Genomic DNA, 18174 nt, shown 5'->3' on the forward strand with positions numbered 1-18174 from the left:
AAATCAAGTCTTGCTGGCTAGTGATTTAAATCTATTTGATTGAAATCAAATCAACCCGGATTCTATTAAATCAGATCTCCAAAAAGAAAAGGGATTTTGCATCGACACACACGGAGTCTTCCTCTTTCACAAACGAGGAATCGAGCCTTTGAAAAGGATGGGGCTAGAGGGGCTCACGGGCGTTTGCTAAAAATATCAAGACAGTAAGTGAAGAAATTGCTTTTCCCGCATTTAAAAAAAAAAAGTTTCTATGATCTGCAGAATCCCAAAGATTTTCTCGGACTGTACCATTTCAGGGTGCAGGGGAAATCTGCAACAGAAGAACCAATGCTTCTCCTTGGCTACTTTGCAAAAAACCCTCCCCGAACATAGAGGAACAGAAAAATCAGAAGCAAGAGTCCTAACTCAGTACTTTGCCATGCTAGTTTGCTGTGCTTGGGACGGAGTTTTTGCTGCTCTTTGAAGGACAAAGCTGTCACAAGTGAAGGACTGTGCGTGGTCTCCTGCCTCAATGACAGAGGGGGTCTGACCAGTGAGTCGGATAGCTAGAGGGGGCATAACTCTGGGCACCTGTTCTCTACTGCTCTGACACTGTCCCTGTCTCTCTTCACTTTTCTATCCAGAATGGAGTTCACTAATAAAGACTCCCCTTATTACTAGTTAGAAACTATGAATTGGCTCCAAGCTTATTTTACTTCCAGCACACATTCATGCCTGGGTCACCTCTGCTGTTTTTCGCCTCTGTGCCCTCTGCTGTCCCAAAAAGGGACCTCTGACCAGAAAGAGTTACCAACAAAAGTTCGGTAACCCTCTGCACTCTCGAGTGGTGCAGACTAGGACCAGCCTGCCTCAAAGGTTCTACTGACCATACAAACTGACCGAGAGAACAGTAGCTGACTGATATGCCCGGACTTGCTTCCGCAGGGAATATAGACAAGTTCCCCCAAGGGGGCCCCAAAAACCTTGAATGTCAACGTAGCCCTCAAAGCAGACAAAAGTCGCATCACCTATGGAATTTTAAAAAGGTCTAGACTCTAGACCAGTGGTGGCGAACCTATGGCACGGGTGCCAGAGGTGGCACTCAGAGCCCTCTCTGTGGGCACTCGTGCACAGAGTTCATCATGTGGGAGGGGGGTGGAAAATCACCCCCCACATACATACACATATAGGCTGGCCTGGGCATGATCCTTTACCTGGGAGTAAGCTCAGTTGCTGGCAATGGGGCTTGCTTCTGAGTAAACTCTCCTAGGATCGTGATTCACCTATTTGAAGCATTGCACAGTTGCTTCACCAAGCTTACTCCTGAGTAATGCGTGCCTCGGAGCCAACCGTTTTTTCTAAACTAAAAACTCAGTATTCAGGTTAAATTGCCGTGTTGGCACTTTGCGATAAATAAGTGGAGTTTGGGTTGCCATTTGGGCACTCGGTCTTGAAAAGGTTCGCCATCACTGCTCTAGACAAAGTCATACAGGTAAGTTTAAAAATGGGGATCAGTTCCTGTAACTAGGTATGTAGCCCCCATGTCCAGGGGTACACCCCAGGAACTGGATGTAAGAAAAAGGTGAGGTTATGATTTCCATCCTTTCTTAGGCTGTCTCCTATTAGAAACAGAAAGCCACGTTTAACAGACAGTCCTCATTAGACTTTTAAAATCACATTGATTCTATGATTGTGGCCCCCTTGATGTTTTGACCATCTGTCTACCTCAGGATTAGACAACGTCCACGACAAGTCCGTTTACAGTCATTGTTTCTGTTTTTAAACAAAACCTCAAGGAGGGTCAGTATCTCTGAATACCAAATATTGAAAACGAAGCCCATAAGGCAGTGATGGCGAACCTATGGCATGGGTTCCAGAGGTGGCACTCAGAGCCCTCTCTGTGGGCACACACAGAGTTCATCATGGGGGGGGAATCCCCCCCCACACACACACACACATCTAGGCTGGCCTGGGCTCGATTATTAGCCTAAACCTAAGACCTAGTTTTGGGGAAGCAGTGTCAATAACCGTGTTAAGCGCTGTTAAACCCCACTGATTTTCATGCAAAGAACTAAAGCGCGATCCTTTACCTGGGAGTAAGCTCGGTTGCTGGCAATAGAGCTTGCTTCTGAGTAAACCCTCCTAGGGTCGTGATTCACCCGCTCAAAGAGTGGCATGGTTGCTTCAAAGCAAAGCCACCTTCTACCACCAAGCTTACTCCCGAGTAACGCACGCCTCGGAGCCAACCGTTTTTTCTAAACTAAAACCTCAGTATTCAGGTTAAATTGCCGTGTTGGCACTTTGCGATAAATAAGTGGGTTTTGGGTTGCAGTTTGGGCACTCAGTCTTGAAAAGGTTCGCCATCACTGCCTTAAGGGATAATTATAGCCTTCACGCTACGCTTACTGGACACGTATGGATGAGTGCTATCGGAGACAGGAGGTTGTAATCGATGGCCTCATCCAACAGGACTCCATTTGTAGGGAAGAAACCAATCAATGGCTGTGATAGTTAAATAGAGCTTCTGCATTCAAAGGCAGTCTACATCTCAAATTCCAGAAGCTGGGAACAAACTACGAGGGAAGGGTGTCGCTAGGGATTTCTGGCTGCCTGCTGTTGAAGAAGAGAAGAGTTGGATTTATATCCCCCCCTTTCTCTCCTGCAAGGAGACTCAAAGGGGCTGACAATCTCCTTTCCCCCCTCACAACAAACACCCTGTGAGGTGGGTGGGGCTGAGAGAGCTCCACAGAGCTGTGACTAGCCCAAGATCACCCAGCTGGCGTGTGTTGGGAGTGTACAGGCTAACCTGAATTCCCTAGATAAGCCTCCACAGCTCAAGCGGCAGAGTGGGGAATCAAACCCGGTTCCTCCAGATCAGAGTGAACCTGCTCTCAACCACTATGCCACTGCTGAAGACCCAGGTTTGTATCGTATCAGCTCAGTATGGAGCCCTCCTCCAACAGAAAACTCTCTTCTGCTTCATTGGAGGAAGGTGTTTTGATGATAGAAAGGCTTCAAACTTTGCTCATAGGATACAGGCCAAAACGTCAGATTAGGTGGACCCTGAATGTGATCTGTGAAGGTGATTTTTATTCCAGACCCGAGATTAGCAGATCCACAGATGCCCGTAATGGTTTGTCTTCCCTTGGCTCCATCTGGTATAGATACCAGCTGTTTGCAGAATGGATTTAACTTGAGGGAGGGTCAGCGCAGAGATTCCAGCTGCCACCGTTGCAGGTAAGGAGTTGAGAAACCAAAGAAAGAGAGGGCAAGATTTTAGCACCGCACAGAGACAGGGATAGAAACTGGACGCCGTCGAAGTCAACAGAGGTCTTTCGGCAGCGCCTTGGCTCATGGCCGGAACAAAGTCTGCCAAAGGTAGTCAAATTGACTTTTGGCAGTCAAATGTTGCCCTCGTCCAGCATCTGGTTCAGCCCTTCGCAGATCCTCTGCAGGTGCGTGCGGTACGGCTCCGAAGGCCCGTAGAGTGCCGAGAGGAATTCGTAGTCCGCAAAGTGGTTGAAGACGTGGTTGATGCGGCCATGGGACTTGGCCGTCAGGTGGGTGTTGACTGCCTGATGCAGGAGTTCGCGGCATTCGTTGAGCACGCTCGACATGACCCGGCGGTCAAACGTGAAGTCTATTTGGTAGAAGCTGACGGCCGTCATGGCCAGGGTGTGGACCTTCTTGCGGAAGCGGTCCATCAGCAGCAGCTCGTCCGAGTTGAACTGTCCGTTGCGGTAGAGGACCCCCAGCTTCACGACAACCTTGACCAAGTTCTTGATGATCTTCTGGGCTTCCTTCCGATTTCGGGTGAATTCCTTGGTTACCCGGTACAGCTCGTCCAGAATCTCGCTGCTGGTGTCGTCAATGAAAATGCTCGCCATGTTCTTGGACGCCATCTTGCTCAGGAGTTTCTTCTGAGCTTGGACAGCCAGATTCTTTGTGCTGAAAGTGTCCATCTTTTCTGGAAATGGGAAAGAGAATACATTATTGCTTGGAAGTTGTTGGGTCTCGAACCTTAAGCCGGGGGTGTCCAACTCTGGCGCTTCAGATGTTTGTGGACTACAATTCCCATCAGCCGTGCCAGCAGAAGCTGATGGGAATTGTTGTCCATGAATATCTGAAGCGCCAGAGTTGGACACCACCCCCGGCTTAAGCCAATAAACCAGGGGTGGGCAATTATTTTTTCCATGGGGCTGCATAAGAAACAGAAAATATTGTGGAGGGCCAGGTCAAAAGGCTGAACTCAATTCTGCATAATAGGGGCTGATAAGTGACAGACAGGTGCACAGATCAACTTGGAATCAATGGCAACAGTTCTGCATACAACATCATTTGGCACAAAGAATCACAGGCTTGACCTACCTGCATAGTTGTCCACTGTGACAATCAAGCAAGTGGGGAGACTTAAGTCCCTTGACCTACTTTTTTCATCGACTGGTGCTTTTGAAAGCCCCACAGAAGCCGGTTGCTTTGGTTGCCGGCTTCTGCAGGGCTTTCAAAGGCGCCTCGCTCCCCAGCAAGGCAGGGGGGCCAGTCAGGGTCATCTGGTGGGCCGGATGTGGCCCGCGGGCTGCATAATGCCCAGGTCTGCAATAAACGGACTCTGTATAGTTGATCAGCAGTGTTTATTGAGAAGCGTCAGAGCACCAAAGTTTGGCAAAGCCGGTTCTGACAAACCCGGCATTTCCCACCCCCTTGATCCCCCCTCCCATTTTCTCAAGAAATATGAAAGATAGTTAGTTGGTGACAGAGAGCCACCTGGTTAGTTGGTGATAGATGGTGACAGAGAGCCACCTGGCTTCCTGCCCCCACGAAATAACAGAAACAATCCCGGTTCTCATGAGACCAGAGTGTCAGGGGAAGCCTAGTTATCTACAAAGTGTGTGAAGTCATAAAGTAAAGATCAAAGGAGGAGGAGAAGAAAAGAAGGAGGAGGAGGAATTGGATTTATATCCCCCCTTTCTCTCCTATAGGAAACTCAAAGGGGCTTACAAACTTCTTTCCCTTCCCCCCTCACAACAAACACCCTGCGAGGTAGGTGGGGCTGAGAGAGCTCAGAAGAACTGTGACTAACCCAAGGTCACCCAGCTGGCATGTGTTAGTGCACAAGCTAATCTGAATTCCCCAGATAAGCCTCCACAGCTCAGGCGGCTGAGTGGGGAATCAAACCCGGTTCCTCCAGATTAGGGTACACCTGCTCTTAACCACTACGCCACTGCTACTCAGTGACCCAGATGGAAGTGAAAACATATAGCAGGCTGGTCACATATATCTTTGAGCAGTTACATTGAAGTAAGAATGCATCTCAATCACCTAGATACAATTCCCCCTGACAAAAGTGCCATCAAGGCGCAGTCAACTTACGGCAACTTTGTTCTGAGGTGGTTTGCCATTGCCTGCCCTGGTGTAGCAGCCCTGGACATCCTAGGAGCAGCAGTGGCGTAGGAGGTTAAGAGCTCGTGTATCTAATCTGGAGGAACCGGGTTTGATTCCCAGCTCTGCCGCCTGAGCTGTGGAGGCTTCTCTGGGGAACTCAGATTAGCCTGGGCACTCCCACACACGCCAGCTGGGTGACCTTGGGCTAGTCACAGCTTCTCGGAGCTCTCTCAGCCCCACCCACCTCACAGGGTGTTTGTTGTGAGGGGGGAAGGGCAAGGAGATTGTCAGCCCCTTTGAGTCTCCTGCAGGAGAGAAAGGGGGGATAAAAATCCAAACTCCTCCTCCTCCTTCTTCTTGGTAGTCTCCCAACCAAGTACGAACTGGGGCCAACCCTGTTTAGCTTGTGATGTCTGACGAAAGTGGGCTAGCCCACCCAGGTCTGGGCGCACCGATTATTAGGACCAACATTCAAACTGATTTTTGAGAAAGGAATCATATTATTGTGTGATAAAGGAAGGCTCCACCATCTAGTACGTGTGAGAACGCAGTCCCAGAATAAAGCGACCTGTAGTTTTTCTTCAAAAAACATAAGACTTTATTGAGGACTGAGGCATGTGAGGGATAGACGAATTCTGGGGAATACAGAAAGAGGGGGAGTGAGCCAGGGGGCCCATCCTGACAATATGATGGCAGCACAAAATAAAAGAAATTAGGGGGTCTGAGCTGAGAGAATGTTACACAGGACGTAATGAGAGCCAGCGTGATGCAGTGGTTAAGAGCAGGTGGATTCTAATCTGGAGAACCGGGTTTGATTCCCCCACTCCTCCACCTGAGTGGCAGAGGCTTATCTGGTGAACCAGATGTGTTTCCGCACTCCTACATTCCTGTTGGGTGACCTTGGGCTAGTCACAGTTCTCTCGGGACTCTCTCAGCCCCAGCGACCTCCCAAGGTGTCTGATGTGGAAAGAGGAAGGGAAAGGAGCTTGTCAGCCACCTTGAGTCTCCTTCTAGGAAAGAAAGGTGGGGAATAAATCCAAACTCTTCTTCTTCTTCTAATGACAGAACTAGCTTCCAGGTAGACGGCTGGAGAGAGAACTGCTAAAGAGGAAGCTAAAGATTGCGGAGAGACGAAGGTAAAGACTGCGGAATACAGGAGCAAGATGTCTGAAGGACAAGCGGAGAGTTGGCCCACCAGCCCAGACAGCTGTAGTTCTGGGAGATCTCCAGCCCACACCTGGTTGCTGGCAACCCAGGAAGGTCCTCAAGTTAGGGATTTGAGCTCCACCATAGTGTTTTATACATATAAAAACCTTTATTAGGCATAGAATCCATATAACAGCCAACATTGTCCAAACAAGTATCCCCTACATGAGAACCATCGCAGGTAATCATTTCAAAGTTTCTATAAGGAACCTAGCTACAAAAGTTAAAATCTCGGAGGCGGAATTGTTTAGTAGAAACGTAATCTTCCTCACCGTAGAGTATTCATTAAAGATTACAGGACAAAGAGCAAAAAGTCTGGTCCTAGATCCCTCGCATTTGGGGCAGTCGAGCAATATATGTTCCATTGGTTTGAATCGCTGTGATACGACGAGGACATTTCCGCTCTTGCAGGTCGATTTTTCGGAACCTTCCTTGTAGCATAGAGCAAGGGGCTCCACCGTAGTTCCGGCTTCCAAAACTGGATACAGCCCCTTCAACCCTGGGCAGGCCTTCTCGTCTCTTGGTCTTGATAAGACGCCAAGAGCGTTCTTTGTCATAAGAACCCAGCAATCTCGTTTCTCAAAAAGCTGAAGACAGCAGGAACGTGACCAATTACAGCCCCGCAAAGAGGAAGGATTACTGCCCTCAATCAACTGCTCCAGACGAAAGACACGCGCAGAGGTGCTTGCGGTGAAGAATGGGGAGGCAGACGATGCCAGCAAACCTTGCTGGGCGGTATCCCAAGGCAGCAGGGTGTTGCCAGATCGAGGTAACCAAGGCCTGTGCCATGCATGGCTTGGTTACGGAAAAGCTGGGGAAAGATGCCAAAGGACCATAAATTAAGCGCATTCTTAATGGCGCACTCCAAACGAGAGAGCCCAGGCGGAGCGAGATTGTTCTATCCGGTGATATTTACAGCCCCTTGGAAAACACAAAAGTTTGTGTGTGTTGCCTTTTATGTGAAAACATTGATTTTAATAGCAGGAGCCCCTGAGCTGAAGCCCATAAGGGCTTCCTAATAAAACAGAATTGAAAAATTACCGGCACCCGCTTAACGGGGCATGTCGTATTCTCGGCTGTACAAGTATAAGGCAAATAAGCCCGGCTAGCGGAGGGTCTGTCTAGGAAGGAAACAGATCAGGAAAGATCCGGTAATTTACTCCCACCCCACCTCCCAAATTAAATGTTGTTTGGCCCCTCTGGGGAGTAGCCACAGGTTACGGTTGGCACAAGTTGTGGCTGGTTCCCCCCTCTGTGTTTTGATCAGACATGAGTTTCAAGTTCCCCTTACTTCGATTTCGAATACCTTTAATGGCATATAAGTAGTTTAACATTAACATTTCAAGATAATAACAGCCTTTACAACTTCTGACGAGTTAAAATAACACCATTTTAAAATTTAGCCACCGCTTCCAACAGCTCGTAGTTGTGGCTGTTTAAAAGATATATAACCTTCTGTTCATCTGTAATGCCTTCACTTCCATGCAGGAAGGGGATTATGTGCTTCTTCCTACCTATCTCATAAAAAGGACAATCCAACAGCATATGAGATACTGCTTCCACAGGACCCATGCCACACGGGCATTTCCTTTCTTTATGTGGGATTCCAAGGTGGCGTCCAAGGCTAAAGGAAGAAGGCAGGGCATTACACCTAGCTAAGGTGATTGCTCTACGCCACCGGGCCTCAACCAGGAGATAAAGGTACCGGGCTACAATTAATCTATCCACAGGTATTCCCAGAAAGATCAGGGAACAGGTTTTATTAGCTTCCTCTATAGCATCTGTTGAAACTCTCTATCAAAAAGTCTCTTCTTGATAGCCCCATAGACCTCCTGCTCTGATAGCATTAATATTAACGTTCCCCTTACTTCCTGTCTGCGTGGTTGCCAGTTCTAGGTTGAGAAATTCCTGGACACTTGGGGGGGGGGGGGTTGGGACTCCAGACGGGTCTAATGCCACAGAGCCCACTCCCTCCAGGAGAGCTGATCTCTGCAGTTTGGCCAACAGCTGTAATTCTGGGATCTCCCGTCCACACCTGTCCGCTGGAAACCCTATTTGGGCACTGTGGACTCAGCCACCAAGTTACAACCTCCTTACTGGTCAACCAACCATTCCAAATGGCATCAAGCACAACTTGAAACCTGGATTGTGAAATTCTCGAGGCGGGCCCCGATTTCGTTCTTTGACACAATTTGACTCAAAACGGTTCTCTGGGTGGCTTTGTGTCCAAAAAAATCTCTTGCTCGCTCGCGCTTTCAGAAGTCAGCTGGCGTCTTTGGAGCTCTCCGTGCGTCATCTCCCTCGCCGTCTCACCCCCTCAATTATTTATCATTTTAAAAAAGAAAATCTGTTTTCTCGACAAGCAAATTGCATAACCCGTATCTCCTCCGCAGGGCTGGAGGCAGCACACAACAAAGACACCGTCCTCTTTCCGGTACAGCTCGGGATTCCAGCTGTGTCCCATCTTTTTAAAAATTGTTTTTAAAAGGCCGAGGGGGGAAAAAAAACCTTTGCAATCAGGACTTGGTAGAGATGCCCAGAAAGATAGGAGGACTCGAGTCGTTTTTAATCTCCCTCGGCCTGGGGTTTGTGCTGCTCCGATAGCGGAATGACTGCAGCCCAGGGCCACAACACGATGTCGCACTCTCTTGCTAGGCAGTGCTATTTCAACTGGGTTATCTGACTGCCCTCAGTTATCTGGCTGCCCGAGGGGCCCTGGCTTTCCATCTTCGAATCTGCAGGGAGATTGGGGTCGCTCTGATAACACTGAGAATTGGAATTGCCGGAGGGGTCTCGGAGGTAGAGGTGAAACTGAAGGTGGGCATAAGGGTGACAATCGGGGGTTAAGTACTAAGAGGAAAGGTCCAATCCATCACAAAACTATATCCTTGAGACTTTGCAGCCGCCTTCTTTCAAATGTTGTGTGCCTAGCCGTGGGTGAACAGGGGGGTGCTTTGGGAAGGGAAAAACCACCTCTGCACACGCTCATTTTGCAAATGTCAGTGGGAACGAGTTCTAATTTCTCACTAGCACAGGGATCACCAAGGGCGTGCCCGCCCACCCCTTTCCTATTTATTTTTTTATTGGTTGAACTTATATACCGCCCTCCCCCGGAGGGCTCAAGGCAGTGAACAACAAAACAAAATAGAGCACATAAACCAAAGACTAAAATCCGGTAAATATTAATTAAATTGGCTCTATATAAAATAAAATAACCCCACCCCATTAAAACGCAGCATACTAAAATCAACATAATAGATGGCGCCTACTATCAATCCCCTAAAAACCAGAAGGAGGGGGGAGCGGCAGGATCCGCTGATGTTACAGATGTTACAGGGTTCTAGTACTTCCCATTTCTAAAACCTTTTTAAATAATTTGATTTATAAGCTGCCCTTCCCCTGACAAGCTAAGGGGAACTTGCGACAATTAAAACAAAACATTTTATTGGATTTGATCTCCCGCCCTCCCTGGCCATGTTAATACATACATCCAAGGTGCCTTAATCATTCTAAAATGGGGGAAGGCGTATAGGGGTCAAAGGGGGCCTAGATCTCATGGCATGCCGTCGCTGCCCTCAACCATAGGCCTGGCCGATCAACTCCTTCTCACAGACCCTACAGAACTGCCACAAATCCCACAAAGCCCGGGTCTCTTTGGACAGAGCATTTCTCCAGGCTAGGAGGAGGAGGAGGAGTTTGGATTTATATCCCCCCTTCCTCTCCTGTTGGAGACTCAAGGGGGCTGACAATCTTCTTGCCCCCCCTCCCTCCCTCCCAACACCCCGTGAGGTGGGTGGGGCTGAGAGAAGATGCTGAGAATATAAGTGGGCGGGCCAGGAAGTGCCCCCCGCCCGCCCAGGACTCCGATTGCCCACTGGAGATTTGCTTGATGATTCAGGGTTGTTGTTGTTGTTGTTGTTTTAAAAAATGTCGCTTTGGCAACTGGTGCCACCACAACACAAGGATCCGCACCGTGTCCCTGCAGTTAAGCCGTGGCAATCGTTCTGTGGCTGGATCCACCTCACGTGGTGGCCATTTTCTTGCTGCGCCCACTATGCATTCCAGCATTCAGCATTCCAGACGTGCCCACGGGGTCTTGGAAGTTCTTGGTTCTTGAGCCAGAAGGGTGGGAATTTGGCAGAATTATGGCTACCGGAGCGCCCACCTGTTTGCCAGAACGTCCCTTATCTCTGGCAGCCAGGATCATCTCTGGCTCCGTTACCGAGGCCCCCGCGCCTGGCAACTGTACGCCCCGCTGCGCAGACACAACTCTCCGGTTGACGGGGATGAATTTTTCATGCAGTCACTCGAAAAGGGCCTGAATAATTTACAGGTCAAGACGGTGGGGGAGGCAGAAGGGACAAAGGAGCTCGCCAAAGGGAAAGCCAGCAGGCAAAGACGGCCCGGATATTTAGCCAAGGTGTTTCTCCTGGCAACGTCTTTTCTGAAATAGACTGGTCACATCTCAAGCGTTTCAGCTGCTTTCTTGGGATCCCTAGACAAAAATCTAGCAGAGTGTAGTCTAGCGTGGTGCTTGGACCAGTAAGACACGGGTTTGAATCCCCAGCTCGGTCAAGAATCTCACTGGAGGTCTTGGGCTCACTCAGCCCCTCTCTTTTTGTCCATAACCTACTTTGCAGGGTTGTTGTGAGGAAGAACTACATACGTCACCCTGAACTCCTTGGAGAAAGGATAGATGAATAAAAAGAAAATCAATCTTGGGTCAGGGCCACTTCTGTGTCTTGTAAGCCCCACCTCTGGAGCCACAGGGCGCAGCGAAACACGTCCACTGACCTGTCAATCGTTACTAGGCCCCACCCCAGCCTTCAAAGCCCCACCCTGGCTCTGCAGGCACCTCCCCTTAGCCCTTGAGCTCCACCCCCTTTAAATCTGAAGTTCTATATCAATACTGTCCCTTCTTCCCCAGCTGACTAAACATTTCCGTATTTAGTTGATTACACTATACCTGACCTACCTCACAGGATGGTTGTGGGGATAAAGTGGAGGAAATGAAAAAAAACACTATATGCTTTTCTTTGGGGGAAAGGCCAAGATGAACATGTCATCAATCACAGTAAAGTGCGTTTTTATCCCACCTTTCCCCCAAGAACCCCAGATTCCCTCTTTCACACCTGTGCTCCCGTACGTGCCACTGTCAGCCACGCCTCCTCACCCTGCAGGGTAGACTCATTCCCCCAAGTCCCTCACAAAGGGAATCCCAACTAGAGATATTGCAGCAATTAATTGTCAGCAATTAATACCCATCAGTGTTCACATAGTGACTTTCTAAGTGAAGCACTTTGCTAATATCGACTCAGTCACTCGTACAACGTCCCTGCAAGATTGGCCACAGTCATCACAGTATGGTGGCTAAAAGGCGGAGTCCTTGATTCAAATCTCATTTCTGCCACCAGTTCATTAGGTGGACTTTGGGAAGCTGCTGTTCCCCCCCCCCCCTTCAGCCCATCCCCAGCATGAGAATAGTAATGTTGGCCCACCTCACACGGAACTACACATTTGAATGCCACTTTTCATTATGAAGATGTGTCGATAACCTCAAAGGCTTCATAGGGGGATTGGGTGGTACCTGGAGGAAAATCTTACTAATAGCTGTTGGCTATAGTAGCTCAATAAATCCTCCATTTTCAGAGGCAGGCTACCCTTGAATACCAGATGCTGGAGGTCAAACTTAAAGTCAGCCCACTGTCATTTATGTCCTGGTTTTGGGCTTCGAAGAGGTGTCTGGCAAGCCAAAGAAAGGTCCAGACTCTACATAGAGCTCTCTTATTTTTAACAATTTTGACTTATTTTCTTAATGGGAAGAGGTCCACTGACAGCCACAACTCTTTAACAGTCAATGGAACCTCCATGTTTAGGGGCAGTCTACTTTCTCAGGATACCTAATATTACAAGTTGGGGACCCCCCCGCCCAAAAAAAAACAGCCATTAGCCTCGAGGCCAGGAGACTCTCCATACTCAGTGGTAGGTAACAAATGTCAGGGATAAACCACTACGGAAGGCCGTCGACATCTCCCTTGATTGGACGGACCTTTGGTCTGAGCCTGCAGAATCGATCTGGCATTGCAATGCAGCGGCAATGAAGCAGTAAATGAGCGCAAGATCTTTGCATGGCAGGAATCACACTCCATGTGAATGCACCTGACGCACAGGTATGGTGTGGCAGAGGTCCAGCCTTCTGGAAAACCTGGCCCGAATCGCCAGTTCAGGTCACATTTGGAAGGAAGAGCCCAGCTCTGCGAGAGCCCAGCTCCAGAGCAGCATAAATGTCAGCGTTAATGAGCCAATTAGTTACACCATAACAGGCTGGCGCATAAATCAAAATAGCATACTGGCATCCCATTGCAACTCCGTTGCCTTGGTTTTGTGAGTCCAACGCTCGGCCGGCCTGAAAAACACCTGCAGGGTCCCCCAAAATCAGATCTGGGAAGAAACTATGACCCAGGCCTCCAATTTAATGTGCATTTCATTTATACTGTGCGGCAGTTATTTGGGGCAATTTATATTAGTTGGCGGTTCTTTTGGGCCGTGGTAGAAAGGCCGATGACCAGCAGGGCTATGCCGAGCACGGCTTGCTGCGGCCAATCCTCCACGATGCCAGATGCGCACAGTGCGCAACCATGCGGTGCAACAGAATAGTGCCCCTGAGTATGTACAAAGTATTCTTTCCCACATCATCGAGTAACTGCAATCAGCCACTAGATTTTTTAAAAATAAACTCCAGGCTATGAATTGCTATCTTATTAGCCTGGAAATGAAACTGGCGTGATTCATTAGCAAGCCATTAGATCAGGGGTAGGGAACCTGCGGCTCGAGAGCCGTATGCGGCTCTTCTGCCCTTGCACTGCGGCTCCATGAGCCGAGCCGCCAGCCCCATCCTTGCCCGCCCTGCAGGCAGCAGGGCGGGCGCACCAATGGCCCGCAGCCGGCTGGGCCACACCGCGGGCTTCCCCTCTCACCCGCCCCGTTAGAGCGGGGCGGGCACTGTCCCAGCGGCCGGCGAGGCCGAGCTGCTGGCCCCATCCTTGCCCGCCCTGCAGGCAGCAGGGCGGACGCATCCATGCGCTTCTCAGAACGAGCAGAGTAAAAGGTAAAAAAACCCCAATATATATAGTTATCTTTATTTTAAATGTCAAAAATTATTTGCGGCTCCAAGTGTTTTCTTTTCCCGTGGAAAATGGGTCCAAATGGCTCTTTGAGTGTTAAAGGTTCCCTACCCCTGCATTAGATCTACAACCGGAAGAGGAGAAAAAATGTTTCAGTTGCTAAGCAGTGATCCGCCCTTTTGTGCAACGTTTGCTGAACACGTTTGGCAGGCAAACGCCAGCATTACTCCACACAGCTACCTGGTTTCCCTTTCTAATGAACTGAGCAACCCGGTCAGGAATCTGAGAAATACACATGTTTTGACATGCGCAGATTCCGGCGGTTTCCTCCCTTCCTATTGTACATGTGTTCTTTTTCGTGCGCTTGTTTTGGTGAATCTGGCAGGCAGAGAAATCAGGCAGGAGAGATCTGAACTGGGAGGGATTTTAACAGAGGCGCCGCAAAATCTGTTGTTTTGGTTGCCAAGGGGAGGAGAGAGCACATTTCCAAGCTGCAAGAAATCAAAGAAGAACTTTGCGTTTTGTCCCCTTCGGAGCTTGAGTGATTATTTGAGTTACTGAGTTCTCCCAGGGCTTGGGTTTGAGGCATCTGGACTGATCAAGGAGACGGTCTCTGGGCATGTGTAGAGTGTGTTCTCTTTTCACGCGTATCTATTCCCAAAATTAGATGGAAGGGCATGAGGCTTAGATGGGAAGCCTTCCAGGTTGGCTGCCACCACTGGGGGTCTGGGGGGTGGGTGGGATTCTGATATTTGAAGTCAACATCTCTTCCTCCAAAGCTGTTTCTCTTCCCAAACGGGACTTCTGCAAAGCACGCCCACTCCTCTGGGCAGCCAAGCCCCGGTTCGTTTAACAAAAGGCCGCTGCTCCTGAGCGTGTGCAAAGTGTTTTCACAAGAGTGAAGCACAACCTTTTTTTTTTTAAAAAAAGGAGCGTGCCTGAGTTAAGAAACCTTTTGTTTGTTTTTTCCAGAAAAAAAACTTTTTACAGTCCGCAGAGAGATAGCAAAGAGAGACACGTCCAAGATGCATTATTGTTTTCCCCGCTGCCTGGCGAGTGGGGCGCCTCGTCAAGGGGGGCGGCGGAAAATGCTGAGCGGTTCCCACCCCCACCCCCACCCCGGCTGAACGCCCGCACCTCTTTGCTTCGCCTCCATCCGTCCTCCTGCTTACCTGATCTGGGTCCTCCAAGACGTCCCGCCAGCCGTGGGGTTCAAATGGGACGGGGGGGGGGGGGAGTTCCCCTTCGGAATTGCAAGGATTTGGCAGCGCCTCCCCCTCCCCCGGGACAGAGAGTGGCCAAACTCCTCCACCCTGACCCCCACCCCAAAAAACCCTTTCAAATATACACACACACACACACACACACACACACCCCTTTAAGGTGCGTCTGCAGAGCTCCGGCCGCCCCCCGGGCCGCGCAGTCCGAGGCTGCAACCCGACCCCTTCTGGCCTCTTGCAAGGCGGGGCGGGGAGCAAAAAGTTTCAAATCCTGCCTGCATTTGGGGCGGGGCCCGGAGAGGGGCGGGCTCCCGGCGCAGCGGCCAATGGCGACGCAGAGCCGCATGCGAAGCAGCCAACGGGCGGAGAGGGGAGGGCCCCCCGTTGCCATCCGAAAGGGGCGGGGGGCGAAGGAGGGAGGCCAGCCTGTCGGGGAGGGGGGGGGGTCTTCGGGAGGGGCTCCGCCGCGGGGCCAGGAGATGGGGGAGGGGGTCCTAACCCTAACCCCCCCCCCGGCGCACATCTGCAAGCGGGCACGGAAGACTCACTCTCGCCAAGTTGCCCCCACCTGCCCCGCCGCCTCCCTTCGGCGCCAGGTGTGCGCCCCGCCCCGCAGACAAGCCGCGAGCCAGATGTTGCGCGCAGAGTTCGAGGCCCTTCGCCGGCCCTCCTGGGGTCCCTCTCCTGGTTTCCTCTGCCCACCTCCCCACCCCCGCCCCGGTTCTTCGGGAGGATCCACTCCCGGCCCGGCTGCTCCCTCGCCTGGCCCGCGTCCGAAGCGCAGGAAGGCGAGGCCGGCTGGCTCTTTGGCGAGAGAAACCGGGCGGAGAGCCAGGCTGACAACCTCCCGGCGGGACCTGGACATAGGGCTGCCAGATTCTGAAGAAGAAGAGTTTGGATTTATACCCCCCCCCTTTATCTCCTGTAAGGACGCTCAAGGGGGCTGACAAACTCCCTTTCCCTCCCCCCCCCTCCACAATAAGCACTCTGTGAGGTGGGTGGGGCTGAGAGAGCTCCGAAAAACTGTGACTAGCCCAAGGTCACCCAGCAGGGCAAACCTTAGTAACTAAAGGAACCCTGGAAAAGGAAGAAGAAGGGTTTGGATTTATATCCCCTCTTTCTCTCCTGTAAGGAGACTCAAAGGGGCTGACAATCTCCTTTTCCTCCCCCCCCACCCAAACACCCTGTGAGGTCTGACTAGCCCAAGGTCACACAGCTGGCATGTGTTGGAGTGCACAAGCTAATCTGGGTCACCAGATAGGCCTCCATAGCTCAAGTGGCAGAGCAGGGAATCAAACCCGGTTCTCCAGATTAGAGCACACCTGCTCTTAACCACTACGCCACACTGGTTGGGAAGCGTTTGGGGATGGAGTATGGGGAGCACAAGGACATCAGTGACAGTTCAGGCCAGAGAGTGAACCCCCCCCCCCCCCAAAGCATCCCATTTTCTCCAGGGGACTTGAGTTACTTTCTTGGGACTTTTATTCTGTCCTGGCCAAAGGCCAAGGTCAGGGCGATTCACAGTGTAGACCCAATTCAATAAACAAACATAAACTAATAGACTACAATAGTTAAAACGCTAAACCCGAATCAATGAACAATTGTCTTAAAAATATTACACGCGTTTGGCGCCTGGCATTCCTTATCCTGCATTCCTGTGGAGTCTTGTCCACTATGTCCAGCTACCTCACTGTCATTTGGCCTTCCTTAATTTGCAACTCATTTAAGGAAAGATGACGGGAGGGAAAGGGAAGACGGTGGGGAAAGGAGTCTTAACAGCCTCGGCCATAGGCCTGGAAGAACATCTCTGCCTTGCAGGCCCTGCGGAGCCTGTCAGGCCCTGTTCTCAGGTGGCAGAGAGTTCCACCAGGCCAGGCCCAGAGACGAAAATGCCTTACCCCAGGATGAGGTCAGCCGAATTTCTTTGGGGCCAGGAACCTCCAGAAAATTCCTGTCGGATGAGCGTAGTGCTCTTCCGGGGCGGCATTGGGAGATGTGGTCCCGTGGATACAAGGGTCCCGCATCGTTCAGGGCTTTGCAGTTAACATCCAAACTTTGAACCAGCTCTGGAATTCACCCAATAGCCAGCAAAGCATGGGTGAAGCGTGCAGTCTTATGGGGGCCCACCTCTGAGGACCCTCACTCCTGTGTTCTAGACCAGTTGTAGTTTCCGGAGCCATCTCAAGGGAAGCCCAGGGTCAAGTGAATCCTAGTCCTCTGAAGATGAGCTTTAATTCCAGAGGATCGCCAGGTCCCTACCTGGAGATCTCCCGGAATTACCGCAGCTCTCCGGGTAGCATGGATCAGTTCTCTGGAGCCGAGTGCAAACTTTGTGGTATGTCTAGAAAAGTTTCTATTTTTCCGCTTTGCTTCTCAGGCCTTATCAGCTCACTAGACACCTGTTGCTGTAGCTTAGTCAGTAGTGTGGAGTGTAGGTTGTTTTGACCCAGGGGGAGGTCTCTTCCTCTCCAGACCACGGAATTGGTAGGTGCCATCCCCCCATGGGCACTAGAATTCAGAGGTGGGGTGACGTTATGTGGGGGATGACTTGTGGTATAATGGTGGCTGCAATACTGGTGATGTTTTGTTCTGGTGATAGAAGTCTAAATGCTTATTCCTTGTGCTATTCCTCTCTCCTGTAAGGCTATTCCTTGTGCTATTCCTTGTGCTATTCCTCTCTCCTGTAAGGAGACTCAAAGGGGCTCACAATTTCCTTTCCCTTCCCCACCCCACCCCACAACAAACACCCTGTAAGGTGGGTGGGGCTGAGAGAGCTCCAGAGAACTGTGACTTGCCCAAGGTCACCCAGCTGTGATGGAATGCACAATCTAATCTAGTTCACCAGATAAGCCTCCACAGCTCAAGTGGCAGAGCAGGAAGTCAAACCTGGTTCCCCAGATTAGAGTGCACCTGCTCTTAACCACTACACCACGCCAGCTCTAGGGTTGCATTTCCCCGAGTTGCTCACCAGACCCTGTTGTACTTACCAGCTTCGGAACACACTGTGTGGCCTTCAAGCACAGGAGGCCTCTGAGTGTAAGCAGAGAGCAGTTTCCTCGGGAGGTTGAGATGGGAGATGCTGCATTGTTTTTAGCCAAATTCTGCGTGGGCAACTGGCAGAGACACTCCCAAATTGCTGAAGCTCTGCTGTGGCTGTCAGCTTTGCGCAGAATCAGACCATCGGCCCGCAAATTGCTTTCTTTGGCGGTGGCTCCGCAGGGCAGCCTCCAGATGGGTTCCTAGAAATCTGAAATTACAGCTGA

General features: G+C 50.5%; 1 protein-coding gene across 2 annotated transcripts; it reads right to left on the reverse strand.

Annotated features, from left to right (window-relative positions):
* Nucleotides 1-2788: 2788 nt before the first annotated feature.
* LOC125433197 (tumor necrosis factor alpha-induced protein 8-like protein 1) lies at nt 2789-15145 on the reverse strand. Of its 2 annotated transcripts, none has more exons than XM_048497638.1 (2): nt 15066-15145; nt 2789-3946 (listed from the first exon to the last, which is right to left on the reverse strand). In XM_048497638.1, exon 2 carries the CDS (start codon nt 3939-3941, stop codon nt 3381-3383), a length of 561 nt encoding a protein of 186 aa, XP_048353595.1. In that variant the 5' UTR covers nt 3942-3946; nt 15066-15145; the 3' UTR covers nt 2789-3380. The 2 variants fall into 2 exon arrangements, with proteins under 2 accessions (XP_048353595.1, XP_048353594.1); XM_048497637.1 differs by lacking the exon at nt 15066-15145 and adding an exon at nt 14864-15051.
* Nucleotides 15146-18174: the final 3029 nt, after the last annotated feature.

Source organism: Sphaerodactylus townsendi, linkage group LG05, assembly GCF_021028975.2.
Source record: "Sphaerodactylus townsendi isolate TG3544 linkage group LG05, MPM_Stown_v2.3, whole genome shotgun sequence".
NCBI lineage: Eukaryota > Metazoa > Chordata > Lepidosauria > Squamata > Sphaerodactylidae > Sphaerodactylus > Sphaerodactylus townsendi.